Raw genomic sequence first — 15,438 nt, forward strand, 5'->3', positions numbered from 1 at the left:
TGTGGGTCAACTCCTGGCTTCACACAGTTCCCCTGACTCTGTTTGCCTCTGCCCATGTCTTCCGGTTTAACTATGTCACTGCTCTTTCCAAAACCGTTATTGTCCTTACCCAAGTCTGACCACTTTTGTGAAACCACCTTTGACCCCTCCAACCTTTGGTAGTTTTTGAAATCCTGTATGACTTACTCTGTATGAACAAGGTTAGTATATGCGGTTATTAACATTATACCTTCGTTATTTGCTGTCTCACTGGGCACGCACTTCCTATTTGTTCATTAGTCCCTCAGGAGGACCGTGAAGAGCACACCCTGCCTTCCCCCTAGCCCTCAGCAGTGACTGGCGGAACCCAGGGCACATAGTAGGTGCTCAAAAGGTAACTGGTGGTTGGCTAACATTTCACATTTTCGGGAAATAGACCCTTGAAATGAGGATCGACATTTATTTTCTGTCTCTTCAGTTGAAATCTCTGCCCATCTCTCGAGAGGAGCCGTCTGCCCCCTTTTCCTCCATCACGCCTGACTTATTGAGGACCCCCGTCTAGTCTCTTGTGTGTGTTGTCCCCTATTTTGTTTCTTGGCTTCTGGTTTTTAAAAACTCCACCTTGAGGATGACAGCGAATCTGCGAGGGAGGGACTCAGCAGGAGCAGGTGCATTTTGTGGAAACATTTTCTTATCTTGCCTGTTCTTGATTCTTCTAAGAGATCGTAGTGATTTTGTTATCATTAACATTTACTGAAATCCTGCCATTTCCCCAGTGAATAATGTTTTCAAAAATTTCACCCATTCCCCCTCCCCCCCACCTCCCCTCTGGTAACCATCTGTTTATTCTCCATACTTAAGAGTCTGTTTTTTGGTTTGTCTCTCTTTTCCCCCTTTGTTCATTTGTTTTGCTTCTTAAATTCCGCATGTGAGTGAAATCGTACGGTATCTGTCTTTCTCTGACTGGCCTATTTCACTTAGCGATATGTTCTCTACCTCCATCCATGTTGTTTCAAGATTTCGTTCTTTTTTATGGTTGAATAATATTCCACTGTATATATTATACCACTTCTTTGTTCATCAATCAGTGGACACTCGGGCTGTTTCCATAATTTGGCTATTGTAGATAATGCTGCAGTACACATAGAGGTGTAGGTATCCCTTTGAATGTGTTTTTGTATTTTGGGGATAAATGTCCAGTAGTACAATTGCTGGGTCGTAGGGTAGTTCTATTTTTAACTTTTTGAGGAGCCTCCATACTGTTTTCCAGAGTGGCTACACCAGTTTGCATTCCCACCAACCGTGCACGAAGGTTCCTTTCTCCCCCACATCTTCACAATATTTGTTGTTTCTTGTGTTGCTGACTTTAGCCATTCTGACAGGTGTGAGGTGGCATCTCAGTGTGGTTTTGATTTGTATTTCCCCGACGATCAGTGATGTTGAACATTTTTTTCATGTGTCTGTTGGCCATTTATAAGTCTTCTTTGGAGGAATGTCTGTTCGTGTCTTCTGCCCATTTTTAATTGGATTATTTGTTTTTTGAGTGTTGAGTTGTATCAGTTTTTTAATATATTTTGGATACTAACCCTTTATCAGATATGCCATTTGCAAATATCTTCTCCCATTCAGTAGGTTGTCATTTAGTTTTCTTGATTGTTTCCTTCACTTTGCAAAAGATTTTATTTTGATGTAGTCCCAGGAGTTTATTTTTGCTTTCGTTTCCCTTGCCTCAGGAGACATACCTAGAAAAAAGCTGCTACGGCCGAGGGCAGAGAGATTACTACCTGTGCTCTCTTCTAGGATTTTTATGGTTTCAGGACTCACATTTTGGTCTTTAACCCATTTTGAGTGTATTTTCATGTAGGTGAAAGAAAGTGGTCTGGTTTCATTCTTTTGCATGTTGCCGTGCAGCTTTCCCAGCACCATTTGTTGAAGAGACTGTCTTTTTCCCATTGTATAGTCCTGTGTCCTATGGTTGAAATTTAATTAACTATATAATTGTGGGATTGTTTCTGAGCTCTCTATCTAACTCACATATACAATCTGTTCTGCGCATCTATGTGTCTATTTTTGTTCCAGTGCCATACATTAAATCTATAGATTGCTTTGGGTAGTATAGACATTCTAATAATATTTGTTCTTCTAACCCCTGAGTGTGGAATATCTTTCCATCTGTGTCATCGTCAACACCTCTCATCAGTGTTTTATAGTTGTCAGGGTACAGGCCTTTCACCTCTTTAGTTAGGTTTATTCCTAGGTGTTTTATTATTTTTTGGTGCCGTTGTAAGTGGGATTGTTTTCTTAATTTCTCATTCTGCTGCTTCATTGTTCGCGTGTAGAAATGCAGTGGACTTCTGTACATTGATTTGTGTGTCCTGCGGCCTTACGTTTTTTCTTATCTTGCTCGCACTCGATTTTTCCAAGAGGCCATCGTTAATACCTTATCATCACTATTTACCAAAATCCTGCCGTGTTCCCGGGAAATAATTTTGGTATCAAATGTAAGTATTTGGTTTAAAAACTCTCCTTTCCTTCATCCCAGAGAAGAGGAGGAAGGCACACGATGTGCGAGGGCGATTCATTGTTACGACGGACATTTAAAAAACAGCCTAATTTCAGAGTGCTTTTCTACCTGGGCTGAAATTCCAGCTGAAGAGCCCTTTCTGGTGAGATTTTCCTGGTGTTACCTTTTACCCCCACTTCTGGTCTCTTAGGGAATTTTATTGAATTATTCGTGACGTTTTCTTTCTGGGTCTATTTGAAGAAGACTGGATTGTTATTCAAAACTTGGAAATAGGAACTGAAGTGGGGATCAAAGCAATCACTGACATGTATCGAGTTAACATTTTTTTCCTTGTCAATACTATGGATGACAATCAAGGCAAGTCACCTCGCCTACGTGAGATGTCCCTACTCCAACCCCACAAAGTCACAGGCAGAGCTGATGATTAGCGATGTATCCTTTATTCTTTCTGCTTAGTCTCCAGAAGGCATTTTGGGCAGGAGAGAGTGGAAGTTACAGGTGGGTTAAGCCAGAAAAGGCATGCACCGGGTCAGAGTAACACAGGGGCCGCGGAGCGGTGTGACGCGTGTGCTCCTAGAGACCCTGGTGAGTGGCGAAGAGTGAATGCATCCTTTTGGGTTTGTGTTTCTAGCCCCATGCTTCTGTGAAATGTTTTATGTGTTTCTGTATTTTATGTATTTATGATATTTTTAAAGGAAGTGACTAGGTTTTTGCAAATAAGTTTTTGTGTTGAATCTTAGAGACAGTATGAGGACTTACGAATTGCTTACCACACGCTTTCAGGGATGCTGCGGGCTGCACTGAACAGTTTTAGTGAGAACAGTGATCAAATGCAAATCTAGAAATATCTCACTTATCTCTCATTTTTAAGCCATGCTGAGTTTTGCAAAAGCGATTTTCCATCTATGCGATGCCTCTGTAGTTAAGCCACAATTTCTTCATTTTGAAAATCCTGTCTCCTGATGAACCAGCCTTCATTTTGCACACGGCAAATCCCTTTGCTGTGTCGTTTGGTGTTTCCAGAGAGGAGCGAGCTCCCAGGCTTCTGTCTGTTCGCAAAGCGGCTCCCGCTGTGCTTTCTGGGGTCTCCTGTGAACTTTGTATGGTTTTCCCTGCCTTCTCTCTCTGTGGCAATAGAAGTTCCTCCTGTTGTTGTCTGTTTGCTCGCTCCTGACCAGCTCGTGGGCAAGAGGCAGAGGGAAACTTGCTGGAATTGCACCAGTGGACTCCCAGGGGGGACACACTTTCCCGCGGGCAGAGCACGTGAACTTGCACACGTGGCCTTGTGACGTCATATGACGTCAAGCGTTGTTTTGGGCATTCTAGATCTCAGGTCATGGGGGGCGTGCTCTGAGCCCCCGGATTCCTGTGTCCTCTGCTCCTTCTACCGTTGTAAAGGTGGCTGTGCGGACCCCTTCTCGCAGGCTCGGCTCACCAGCACCAGAGGTATTGTCCTGAGGTTCGTTTCCTCTGAGAGTGAATCTGTTTTTAGTGGTGTTGTTGAGGTATAGTTTACACCCACAGGGATCCGGGGGTTTTGACAAACGGACACAGTTAGCGGCGAGCAAGAGAGCGCGGCAGGCTTTCCACCCAGACGAAGGATCTCCATCCTTCCTCAACTTCCCCGCTTCCAGAATTGCGTCCTTAAATTTCCAGGTGTTCGGCTGCTCCGAGTGGCCAACTTCTGCCAATCCGGGCAGAAAAGCTGTGATTTTCTGCAGCCAGAAGCAGCAGACGCAGGGGACCGCCGCCCCCCGTGGACAGAGAGTCGTCTTCCGTCTGTCCTGCCCTGGCTCTTCCAAGGACTCAGAGCTGCTTTTAATGACCATAGTGATTTCTTTGGTTTTATGATTCCGATCGGCGGGAAGAATCACCCGAGTCTCCACGTCATACCGTTCTTCCTTTGTTGGGCCCATTTTCTCTCCTTTGTAGAGACTGAGGTGTAATTTACGTACAGTGACCCTCGCCTTTCCAGTGGGGTGTTCTAGGAGTTGGGGACACACGCAGTTATGTAACTGGCAACGTAGTCCAGTATGGGGGACATCAGCACCCCCACTCCCGCTTGTCCCTCGGTCCCTCGTCGTCGACCACCTGTCCTTTCTCCCCTCCCACATGACTTGGCCACCACCCGTGGGTTTTCTGTCCTGAGGTCCTGCCTTTTGCACAGAGTCACAGAACAGAAGTGTGCGGTTTGTTCTCTTGGGAGTGTGTTTTCCACTTACAGTGATGTGTGTGGGATTTGTGGGGTGAACCGATCGGGCGGTGGCCGGCAGTCTGGGCTGTGAGGGGACTCACCTGAGGCAGAACAAGGGAGATAGAAGTTTGTTGAAACGTGCTATCAGGGAGCAGCATTGGGACTGCAAAGGGGAGGCTGTCTGCCAGGAGGCAGTGGTCGGGAGTGGGGGCTCTGGTGAAGGGGGGAAAGTGAGGAGGCTTGGGGACGTATGGAATTCTCCTTTCCTAGTACCCGGGCCTGGTTGTATGTAGCCCATTGGTCAGCTGGGACCTATGGCTGTTTCAAACTGGGTTGCCTACTGAGCGTGTTGGCTTTCGGCCTGGCCGTCACTGTGGGCCCTTCTACTTTACTCAGGTCTCCACGGCTCAAGTCTGCTGCCTGAAAGCGGCCTCTGCGGGGTTCATCTGTCTTGCAGGTACCAACCAGTGGTCCCTTTTCGTTGAGTGGTATTCCATCCTACAGATGCACCGTTGTGCGTTTGTCCATTCACCAGATCAAGGACATTGGGTTGTTCCCAGATTTTTGCAGTTTTAAAAAGAGCTGCTCTGGACATTGACACACTGATTGGGTAAATACCCAGGAGTAAGATTGCCGGGTCTTGGGGTAAAAGCATATTTAACTTTGCTAAATAAAGACCGACACAGTTTCCCTAAGCAGCTGTGCCATTTTGGCGTCCCACTTGTTCCTGATACATTTTTTTCTTTATGTATTTTAGATCTTTATTTATGTATAGTTAGATTGGATGTGTCATATTTGTGAAAGATCCTTGTGTCTGTTTTCGAGAAGGTTATTAGTCTGCAGTTTTCTCGAGAAAGCTTTGTTTGGTTTGATATCAGGCTAAGGCAGGCCCCATTATGTGTCCCCCGGTGGTGCCTTCTCATGATCAGGCTGGGGTTTTAGAAAGAATGCCATAGAGGTGAAGTGGCCTCCTGGTATCATACTGGGGACATTCATGTGATGTCCCCAATAATGGCAACCTTCATTCCTTAGTGACCTAGTGTTTGTCAGATTCTCCTCTGTCAACTTACCATTCATCCCTTTCCTACTCTGTGGTGTTGGAAGTGAATTGCTAAGTCTCACCTCCAAAGGAAGTAAAGTGAATTCACCACCACCTCCAGGAGGCAAAGCTTAGTCTATGAATCTGTTCTTCGGAGTTCTCCCACAAGGAAAATTTGCTTCTTATCTCCGATTTGGTTATTTATTTATCCAAGCATTTATTCATATTGTGATGGATTCCTGTCTATTTATTTTCTGCTTCGGGCTGTAATCCAGTGTGGCATTATTTGTCATTCTCATTGTTCCTGTTTTGGACCGTAATTCCTTCAGCCCGGCTCCCAGCTCCCTTTGACATGTTGCTTTGACGTGTTCTGTTTAAGAGCTTCCTTTTTTTCTGTTACAGCGAGTGCCTCCAGGCCCCTCTTGTTTTCCCTGCCCTTGCTGTGGAACCAGTCATGTGTCCAGGGAGCCTTGGCTGTGTGCCCTCAGGCCTGCCGCACCCACTCTGATCCAAGCCTGAAACCTTCTTGCCCCTGTCTTCTTACCCCTCCCACGCTCTGCCCCAGGGAAGCCAGCACTCAGGCCCCGTCTCTCCTTGGCAGAGTCTGTCTGTCCTTCAGTTCTGGGCTAGTTGGTTTCCCCGTGATCCCAACTCTCTGATGACTTCTAGAAAATTGTAATTTCATACATTATCTCACTTTGTCTTGTTGTTGGGATAGGAGAGACTCTCTTTCCAGTTCTTCACATTCCAGAGAACAGCTGGCTCATTTTTGATATGGGACGTGTTGGGGAGGACGTGATTGGTGGTGAAAACCTTAGAGTGACCCACAGGAATCCGTGTATGAGCTGGGTCTGTGGGTCCCGGTCTCCAGCTTGGTCCCTGAACTACTGTTGAGTGAAGAATCCAACAGACTGGGGCTGGACCCTGAGGTCAGACGGGGGGAGATTTTCTCATCCGTGGTGATCCGTGGGCTTCATTTGTCTCCGTCTGGACTTGCAGGCAAGGCCAGAGTAAAGGTGCACCTGCCATTTTGTGGAAAGGTAGCTGGCCTTCCAGCACGGGCTGCCATGTTTTGGCAAATCATTGTCGAGTGCACTGATATCTCCAGGGGACTAACCTTTGTTGCAAACTTCAGTTCCCAGGGTTTGGTTGTAGCTGAGTGTTCTGCTCCTGAGGACCTCTGTTTATAGCTCAGAGAGAAAAGTTTCAGCTAACACTGATGGTTTCTATTTCAGGAAGACAATTCACGAATGTCTTTTAAGAAAAGGTTTTCCTTAAGACACAGCACAAAGGAAAAAGGTATGTCACGTAGATGTGGAAGAAATCGCAATGTGTGTATTCTGTAGAAATTCGGCCATGGGTGCGGGTACTTGTTTGATCCTGTTGTAAACGGCTAGTCAAATTTGTCTCTTGAAATATACTTAAAATATGCAGAAGATATTCGATAGGTCTTACTTCTTGCCCACCATTTCCTTCTGCCCCCCCCCAAAACCCAATAACATCACCAAATTTTAAATTGTTTCCTAATTTTTTTCATAGCTGTTTATTTATAATCATAATTTTTTAGATTTGTGTTTTTGAAAGTAGTTTGATGTATATGACTTCCTGATGTAACATGCTAGCCATGGAGAGTGGGAAATGATATATTACTGTATGAAATGACATAATGCTTGGGAAATGCTTTGCAAAGTGTAAAAATCCTACGGATGTATTAACTACTTGTCTTTTCGTCATGTAAACTGGGTATTTTCCGGATGAGGAAACTGAGGCATAGAGTGGGTAATAGTCCTTTCCAAAAGGTCACGTGTCATTTCCCGTTTCTGAATTGTGATGTAGCAGGGCTCCGACGGTGTGCCTTCTGGGATCTGAAGGTCTCGGATCTGTGGGCAGTTCATTCCACAGCCACGGATTGTGCCTCGGGTCTTTATCAGTAACTACTGTGCTCTCTGGGTGTAATTTAGTCCCCAAAACTAACCACCTGCAGCCCTTTGTTCCTTTAAAGTGTGGCGATCCCAGTTCCTGAGACAGGAACGCCTTCTGAGGGTACCTCGCAGTAGGGATTACCTAGCATTGTCTGTTTCCCCCGTTCCTTCCATGGACCCACGTGGAAGGACCCAAGCATCGCTCCCCCTGCAGGGAGACAGAGGGGTGTCGACTGCAGGGGAGGCCGGAGGGAGCTCTGCTGGCTCGTAGGGAGTAGGCGAGCCCAAACTCCCTGGTCCGGTGGGCTGGCTGTCACCATCCCATCTCACTGGCTGACTTCTCTTAGCATTACCCATTTTTAACATAAACTAGCTCTCACGAGAGCCTTGAAGGTTCAAGGTGTGGAGGTGGAGAGCACCGGGCTCGTGTTCGGTAGAGCCACTGTGGAACAGAGGGGGCGGTGTCTGGGGACCAGCAAGGCTGGACCGTAGGAGCGTCGGTGGTTTTCAGGCTCCATGACGGTAGTGAGGTTCTTCGTGTCAGCTGACTTTCTATACGACTTCCCGTCTGTAGGCTGGGAGCAAAATCAGTGAGGGACACAGGCTGGCTTGGAACCCATTCTACCTTATTCTGTTTGGGGGTTCAATTTAAAATTTTCATTATAGGGCCGCCTGGGGGGCTCAGTCAGTTAGGCAACTGACTCCTGATTTCAGCTCAGATCATGACCTCACGGTTCGTGGGTTCCAGCCCCACGTGGGGCTCCGTGCTGACAGTGTGGAGCCTGATTTGAATTCTCTCTCTCCCTCTCTCTCTGCCGCTCCCCTGCTTGTGTGTGGGCCCTCTCTCTCAAAATAAACAAATAAACCTAAAAAATAAAGATTAATACATTTTCATTATAATTGTATTTCCACGATTGAAATCTCTCAACAACAATTCCTATTGGATGTCGGGAAAACAGAAACTCCCCTGAATGTTCAGGAATGGCTACTATTTGATTTTCTATGGTTTTTGATAACTTAAGAGAAAAATCATATTGAGTATGATAAGTGCCAACAAGATAATGGGGGAATTTTGTTTTGTTTTGTTTGGAAGAGAAAATGGTTATCTCCCAGATGCTAAAACTGGAAGGTGTGGCATCCGCGAGGGCCCCAGATCGCCACCTGGTGACCAGAAGGGAACCCCCGGGGCGCCCCTCGTAAGTCAGGCCCAAGCGTCCCTTTGGGTGTGGAATATGGGTCTGAGCCACTGTGTCTCTTTTTGTTATTTGAATTAAAAAATTTTTTTAATGTTTATTTTTGAGAGAGAGAGACAGAGAGAGAGGGAGGGAGACAGAGGATGAGTGGGGGAGCAGAGAGAGAGGGAGACACAGAATCTGAAGCAGGCTCCAGGCTCTCAGCTGTCAGCACGGAGTCCGACGCCGGGCTTGAACCCGTGAATCGTGAGATCGAAATCGGACCGAAATCGGACACTTAACCGCCTGAGCCGCCCAGGCACCCTTGTTATTTGCTGTTTTTTTGAAGGATGCTCTTCAGGTGACAGTTCATGACAGGGAGAAGTCTCAGTGAGCAACACCTAACCTGTCTCCCGCTGCCAGCCCCTCCTGTGCCCTTCCCCTGCGGTCAAGGTCTTGAGTACTTTAAAAAAAAAACCCTATTAAGTGCTGCAGGCGTTTACTGAGCCTTAAGTATATGAAATGTATATTGAACCATCTGCTTTAACGGCGCTTTAAAATTATGCACAGATTCCAAAATACCTTCATGGACATTTCCTTTTCCTTTTTATTTTCATTTCAATCCCCTTGCCAGGAGATAATCCTCATTTCACAGAGAACAGAATGACTAGCTGTCTTGTCCTCGGTGACACAGGTGACAGAAGAAACAGCAGAAATTCAAGCAAATCCATTTCTCCTCCCTCTACCCCCCCCCACCCCCCACCCACCCATAGCCGATGCCACACCGTGCTGGGTGGGCCAGCTCCCCCAGGGGACTGGCTCTGGTCTGCGGTGGGTTTACCCCTGATGCCAGCCCCGGGTCACCTGATGAGGTGGCTTTGAGTGATTTTATGACCCCTCCAGTTTGTTTCCAAGTGACCAGGTTATCTTTGGGCTCCACTCAATAGATGTGTGGTTCAACAACAGCTTCAAGGTCTCTGGGCGGTTTTTCACCCGAGTACGTTACACAGGGCTGTTGGAGTTAATCAGCCAATCTGAGGCCACCAGAAATTGTGACTTATTTGGGAGAAGGCAATGAGCCCATTACATACCTCACTGAAAAAATGTCACCTTTCCCACCGAGTGCTTGTGGCTGTTAGTGGCCGTCCATCCTGTCGACTCCCATGCAAGCAGGTGCACGAAGTCTTGGACTTCTGGCTGGTTCTAACACTTGCTCCCAGAACAGCGCAGTGCCTGCCTGCATTTTGTCAGAGTTTGCACGTCTCGTTTTTCTGGGGGAATGAGGCCGTCTGAAGTCCCTGAGTTTAATTCAAGGTGATAATAGTCTCATTTGTTTTATCTCACTGGGAGTCATTTTGGGCTGTGTTCTGTTGCTGTTATCTTTGCTTGTTTTGAGAATTGGGAGGTAGAGAGATATTCAAAGTGAAGGAACAAAAGAATCCGGAAAAAAAGACCAGTGTCTTTCCACTGCGGTTTTTCAGCCTTGTTACTTTGCTTCAAAGTGCTCACAGCTCCAGGGGCAGTCAGGGAATGAGCACAGCACCGCTCAGCGCCCGGGTGCCTGGCTCAGACACCTGCTCTCGCAGCCTCGGTGAGACAGGGCCCCTCGCCGGGCGCTCCCCCGCGTGCCGAAGTTCGGCAGGCACCAGGCGACGCGTGGCCAGGCCAGACTCTCACGCTCTCCGGAGGCTTCCTTGCGTGTCTTTGTTTTTTCTTCCTATGATTTTAGTCAGTCTGGAAACTTAGGAATCATTTAAGATACAATTGTAACTTATGGATTGTCATTCAAAGAGCCACTGGCGGTTGGTGGGGACGGTGGGACCAGCAGGCGGGAAGGGCCTCCCAAACGGCAGAGAGCACGTACCCCGGGACCGGCTTGCCTTTTGGATCGATACATTTTTGGTTCAAAAGTACACTGTGACTTTCTGGGCTTTTCTTAAACGTGGCCTAATTTCACAGCCTCCTTTGACTTGTGATGGTACCCTACCCTGCCCTGGAAAAATTAATCACGATGACTTATTTTTAAAGTTTCATTTCACTATCTTTGGGTAAAGCCAGGGGACTGACTTGCCTGAACCAGGCTGCTGTTTTATGACTTTGATCAGAGTGACCCCGCGCAGCCCTCACAGCCCTTCCCATCTCCCCACCCCTCAGTGGGTCCTTCCCTGCTTTTCTCTCTTCCTGTGGGTGGCCAGCGGAGAAGCCCTCTGCTCCAGGAGCTGTTGCCAGTTATCTACCCCATAGTGTGAAGTTCAGTGGCGCCCAGCTTCCTTTGTGCTTGGAGGCCATCTTAGAACGAGCTGACTCTTGGGAAGGGGGGTGGGAAGGAAGTGACGGGGCTCTGACGGTAAGGCCGAGTAGGCCTGTGAGGCCAGCCCTGGTCTGTAGGGGAGGATGCTAACCAAGCAGAAAATGATTCCACTGAATACACATCTTATTTGACCAAGGGTAAGGAAGACTGAGAGAGAAGCAAGTGGTTGGCTTGGTGTTTGGCCCCTGATTTGTGCTTCCCCGTTTACCCGTCGGCACGTCTACGTGCTTCTGTGCGGTCTGAGATGTTTGGTAGGCAGCAACTCCACGAGTGTCATGTCTTTCCATTCTGTATGTTATGAGTGCTGTTGCTTGAGAGGTTTCATTTTTTGGCACATTCATTTAGTGATGTCCTGTGATCTTTTAAGCAAGTATGAAATGACGCTTAGTTCCACAACGTGGTGCACAGGGGACTGAGCACCAGGCATCCGGAGGTAACTCCGGACCTGCTGTGTCAACTCAGATTGGCCCCAGGGGCCCCAGAAAGAGGCGGGTGGAATTGGTTAAGAGGAGGTGCTCCCTTTCGGTTGGGTCTGAGTCGGGCTGAACTGTGAAATCGGAGTGTGGTTCGGCTCCTTCTGACGGCTCTTCTCGGCTGATGAGCGTGTGCAGAGAAGCCGCCCCGTCCCTCCATGGTGCTGCCTGTGCTGAGGCTGCCTGGAGGGCCCGGGAGGGTGGCCGTGGGGACAGCTGCCATGGGGACGAGAGCTCAGTGGTCCCTTGGGCTGTGCGGCGGGATTGACGTTCATTCACCGGGGGTTGCTTGAGTTTTGAACCCAGTCTTTGCCTTCAGACAGGACTAGGTCCAAGTAATCCTAGAGAAAAGTGTTCACTATACTTTTTTCTCCTTAGATGCTTTCCTTACCGCTAAACCTAAGTTGATTCTGAGAATCTAAGACCCCTCCTTCTTGGGCTAGCAGAACTCGATTCCCGTCTGGTATTTGGTCGACAGTCATTCTTAGGAGATACTGTGGTTTGGGTCCAGACCGCTGCAATAAAGCAAATACTCCACTAAAGTGAATTCTGCAATACAGCAAGTCAGATGAAGGTTTTGGTTTCCTACTGTGTGTAAAAGTTACGTCTACACCACACTGGGGCCTCTTAAGCGTGCCGTGGCATTATGTCTAAAAAAAAAACAGTGTAGATACTTCAAGAAATACTTTATTGCTAAAAATGCTATCCTCTGAGCTTTCAGTGAGTCATAACCACAGATCACCATCACACATATAACAGTAATGAAAAAGTCTGAAATATTGCAAGAATTACCCAGATGTGACGCGGAGACACGGAGTGAGCCAGTGCTGTTGGAACAGTGATGTCACCAGACATGCTTGACTCAGAGTAGCCACAAACCCTCAATTTGAAAACAAACAAACAACACCCCAGCGTCTGCAAAGTGCAATAAAGGAAAGTTGCAACAGTGACACGAGGCATGCCTGAATAGGAAGCCCCTCTCCGGTTTTGTAGGATACGTAACCTTAGCTGATTAAATGATCTTCCAAGTTCATAGAGATGTCTTGGTGTTCATAAAACAAGTTGAATTTGTATGGCGCCTTTCTCCATTAGCGATGGGAGACTGTGCCTTATACACAGGGGTGCAGGGAGAGGGACCATTTCCCTGTCTTCCTGAGGGCCACGAAAACAGGGCGTCCTTCCTTCTGTTTGTTGACATTGCTTCTCCAAGATGATCTTGGAGAAGCGGTCATGGCATAGATTGAAACTGATAAGAGAACATTAATATGTAACGACGTAAAAATTATTTTTAAAATATTTGGGAACTGATAAGGAGAAGCAAAGTGTTAACCAGAGGAAGTGAGCATTCAAATGAACCTTAATCGCTTCCTCGGCCATGGGCGCAGGGGGAGGCGTGGCGGACGGAGCACGCTGGGGTCGGGCGCCCGCCCTGCCCCTGGTACCCGCGGCATCCGAGCAAGTAACTCAGACTCTTTGAACGTTATTTTGCTCATCTACGGAATCGAGGGCACGCGGCCCTGTTGTGATATTCAATGAGAAAAGTGACATGAAGGTGTATCGAAAACTCTAAACTGTAAACAGACTTAGGGCAATTCTTCATCGTGCGCTCTCATCCCTGGGAGCTTCCCCGAGCTCTGTAGCTCTGTAGCTCTGTATGCATGTGTTGTGTAGAGGCACCTGCGTCTCCCGGCCTGGCCGAGGGGCCCCTTCCTGCTGCGGCTCACCGTCATCGGGATCTTGACTTGGTTGCCAGCCATCTCCACACACCTGATTTCGACTGGTCCTTCGGGTGGCATCTTCCGGTCTCTGTGCACCAAGCGGATGCTCGGGATGAAACCCTTAATATCCCTGCGCGGTCCAGGAACAAATCTCCCCTGCCTGCACAGTATACTTTGCTTGAATTTCTTGGCAAATTTCACAGGAATAAGGCCTGTGGCATATGTGTCGTGGTTTCTTTCTTTTTTTTAAAAAAATTTTTTTTTCAACATTTTAAATTTATTTTTGGGACAGAGAGAGACAGAGCATGAACGGGGGAGGGGCAGAGAGAGAGGGAGACACAGAATCGGAAACAGGCTCCAGGCTCCGAGCCATCAGCCCAGAGCCTGACGCGGGGCTCGAACCCACGGACCGCGAGATCGTGACCTGGCTGAAGTCGGACGCTTAACCGACTGCGCCACCCAGGCGCCCCTGTCATGGTTTCTTTCAAACGAGATGGTGACACGTATTCATCGGTAGGAAGAAAAGAATAAGTAGCTTACAACATGGCTGGAATTTAGTCTAGGAAGGGACCCGAAAGATCCAGTCTCCCCATTTCCCCTGCAATTTCTCTTCTGAGGAGGTTCCACTCCCATCACCACCCGGGTCTTCTTTTTTAGCTGTGAAATAAAAGGTAAGGACAAAGTCCTTGGCTTTCAATCTTTGAAAGAAAACATGGGAAAATTTTAGAGTGGAGACATCTGGCAGGCAGCACTGGCCTGAGGGGTCAAGGTTAATACCACCAGTGATAAATAATGTACTAGATGTCTTGCTATGAGGCGGTGAGAAGGGCTCTGCTTCTCTCTAGCAGTGTAGTAGAATAGTAGTGTTCCTCCAAAGCCATGACTCCAGTCTATTCCTGATAAAATATCAGCTACACCAAACTGAGGGACATTCTACAGAATACCCAACCTGTACTCTTCAAGAAAAGTGTCACGGTCGTGGAAAATAAGGAAGGACCGAGAAGCTGTGACAGTTTGGAGGAGACTAGGAGATGCGGGGACTGACTGCAAGGTACTATTGAGAACTGGATCCCGGACAGCAAAGGGATATGAATGGAAACACTGGTGAATTCCAAATCAAGTCTGTAGTGAAGCAGTGTTGTCTTACTGTTGATTTTAGTTTTTATAAGCGTACCGTGGTTGTGTAAGATGTTAATACCAGGTGAAGCTGGGTGAAGAGAGGATTGGAGCTCTGTCAGGATTGGAGAGTGAAGTTGACACGGCTCGTTACCCTGTGTGGGAAAGACGAGGCCCAAGGTGTGGTCTCAGGAGAAGGATAGAAAACAGGGTCGCTGGATGGGATGGGGCTATAGAGCTGAGAGGCCAACACTGGAAGGTGTGTCTCGAGTGGCCGCTGAGATCCCCAAGGACAGTGACGGGGGCTCTGTTAGGGGGAGAGAGGGGCTGCGGGCCGGGGGGGTCAGGAATGGAGGGCCATGGCCACTCCAAGGAACATGGGTGGGAGGAAGAGTCTGATGACATGGGCTATGAAGAGGGAGGAGGAAGGGCTGAAGGTCTAGAAACGGCAGTGAGGAGCGAGGAGGACCCGTCCCCTCCTCCAAGCATGCAGGAGAGACAGCCGCCACCACCTGGGGACACTGTGGGGGAGACTGTGTCCTCAGGAGGGTATGACTTGGATAATCTCTTCTGCGGGGCACTTTGAAGCTTCTGTACTTCTAAGCCAGCAAAATCCGCCTCTGGAAGTTTGTCCCAAGGCTACAAAATCAGACAATTTCTTATTCCCCATTGCCACCCTTGGCGTGGATTACAACTTCTAACAGCGAGTGGCGGGTCTGTGACTTCAATTTATTTCCATTTTGGGGGGCTTTGCTCTGCTTTCCTAATTTTCTATCATAAGCACATTTGAATACCGAAAATTAAAATTATTTTAAGAGTAAAAATGTCTATATTGGCTGCAGGCGGGCTCATTAGGTTAACCTGTTTGTTATTCCGGGTCGCCAGGGGGAGACGCGTCCTTCAAGCCACTATCGGAGACGCCGTGAATTCAAACTATTTTTTGATTTAATTTGTAATTCCCTCTAAGGACTTGGAAAATGCCTTTGCTAC

General features: G+C 47.7%; 1 protein-coding gene across 1 annotated transcript in view; it reads left to right on the forward strand.

Moving 5' to 3' along the window:
• The window catches only part of DCDC2C (doublecortin domain containing 2C), a 113,753-nt gene that overhangs the window by 61,435 nt on the left and 36,880 nt on the right, over positions 1–15,438 (forward strand). The window contains 1 exon segment of the mRNA XM_058686332.1: positions 6,972–7,035. Within this exon segment, the coding sequence (XP_058542315.1) occupies positions 6,972–7,035 (64 nt within the window).

This window comes from Neofelis nebulosa, chromosome 9 (assembly GCF_028018385.1).
Source record: "Neofelis nebulosa isolate mNeoNeb1 chromosome 9, mNeoNeb1.pri, whole genome shotgun sequence".
NCBI lineage: Eukaryota > Metazoa > Chordata > Mammalia > Carnivora > Felidae > Neofelis > Neofelis nebulosa.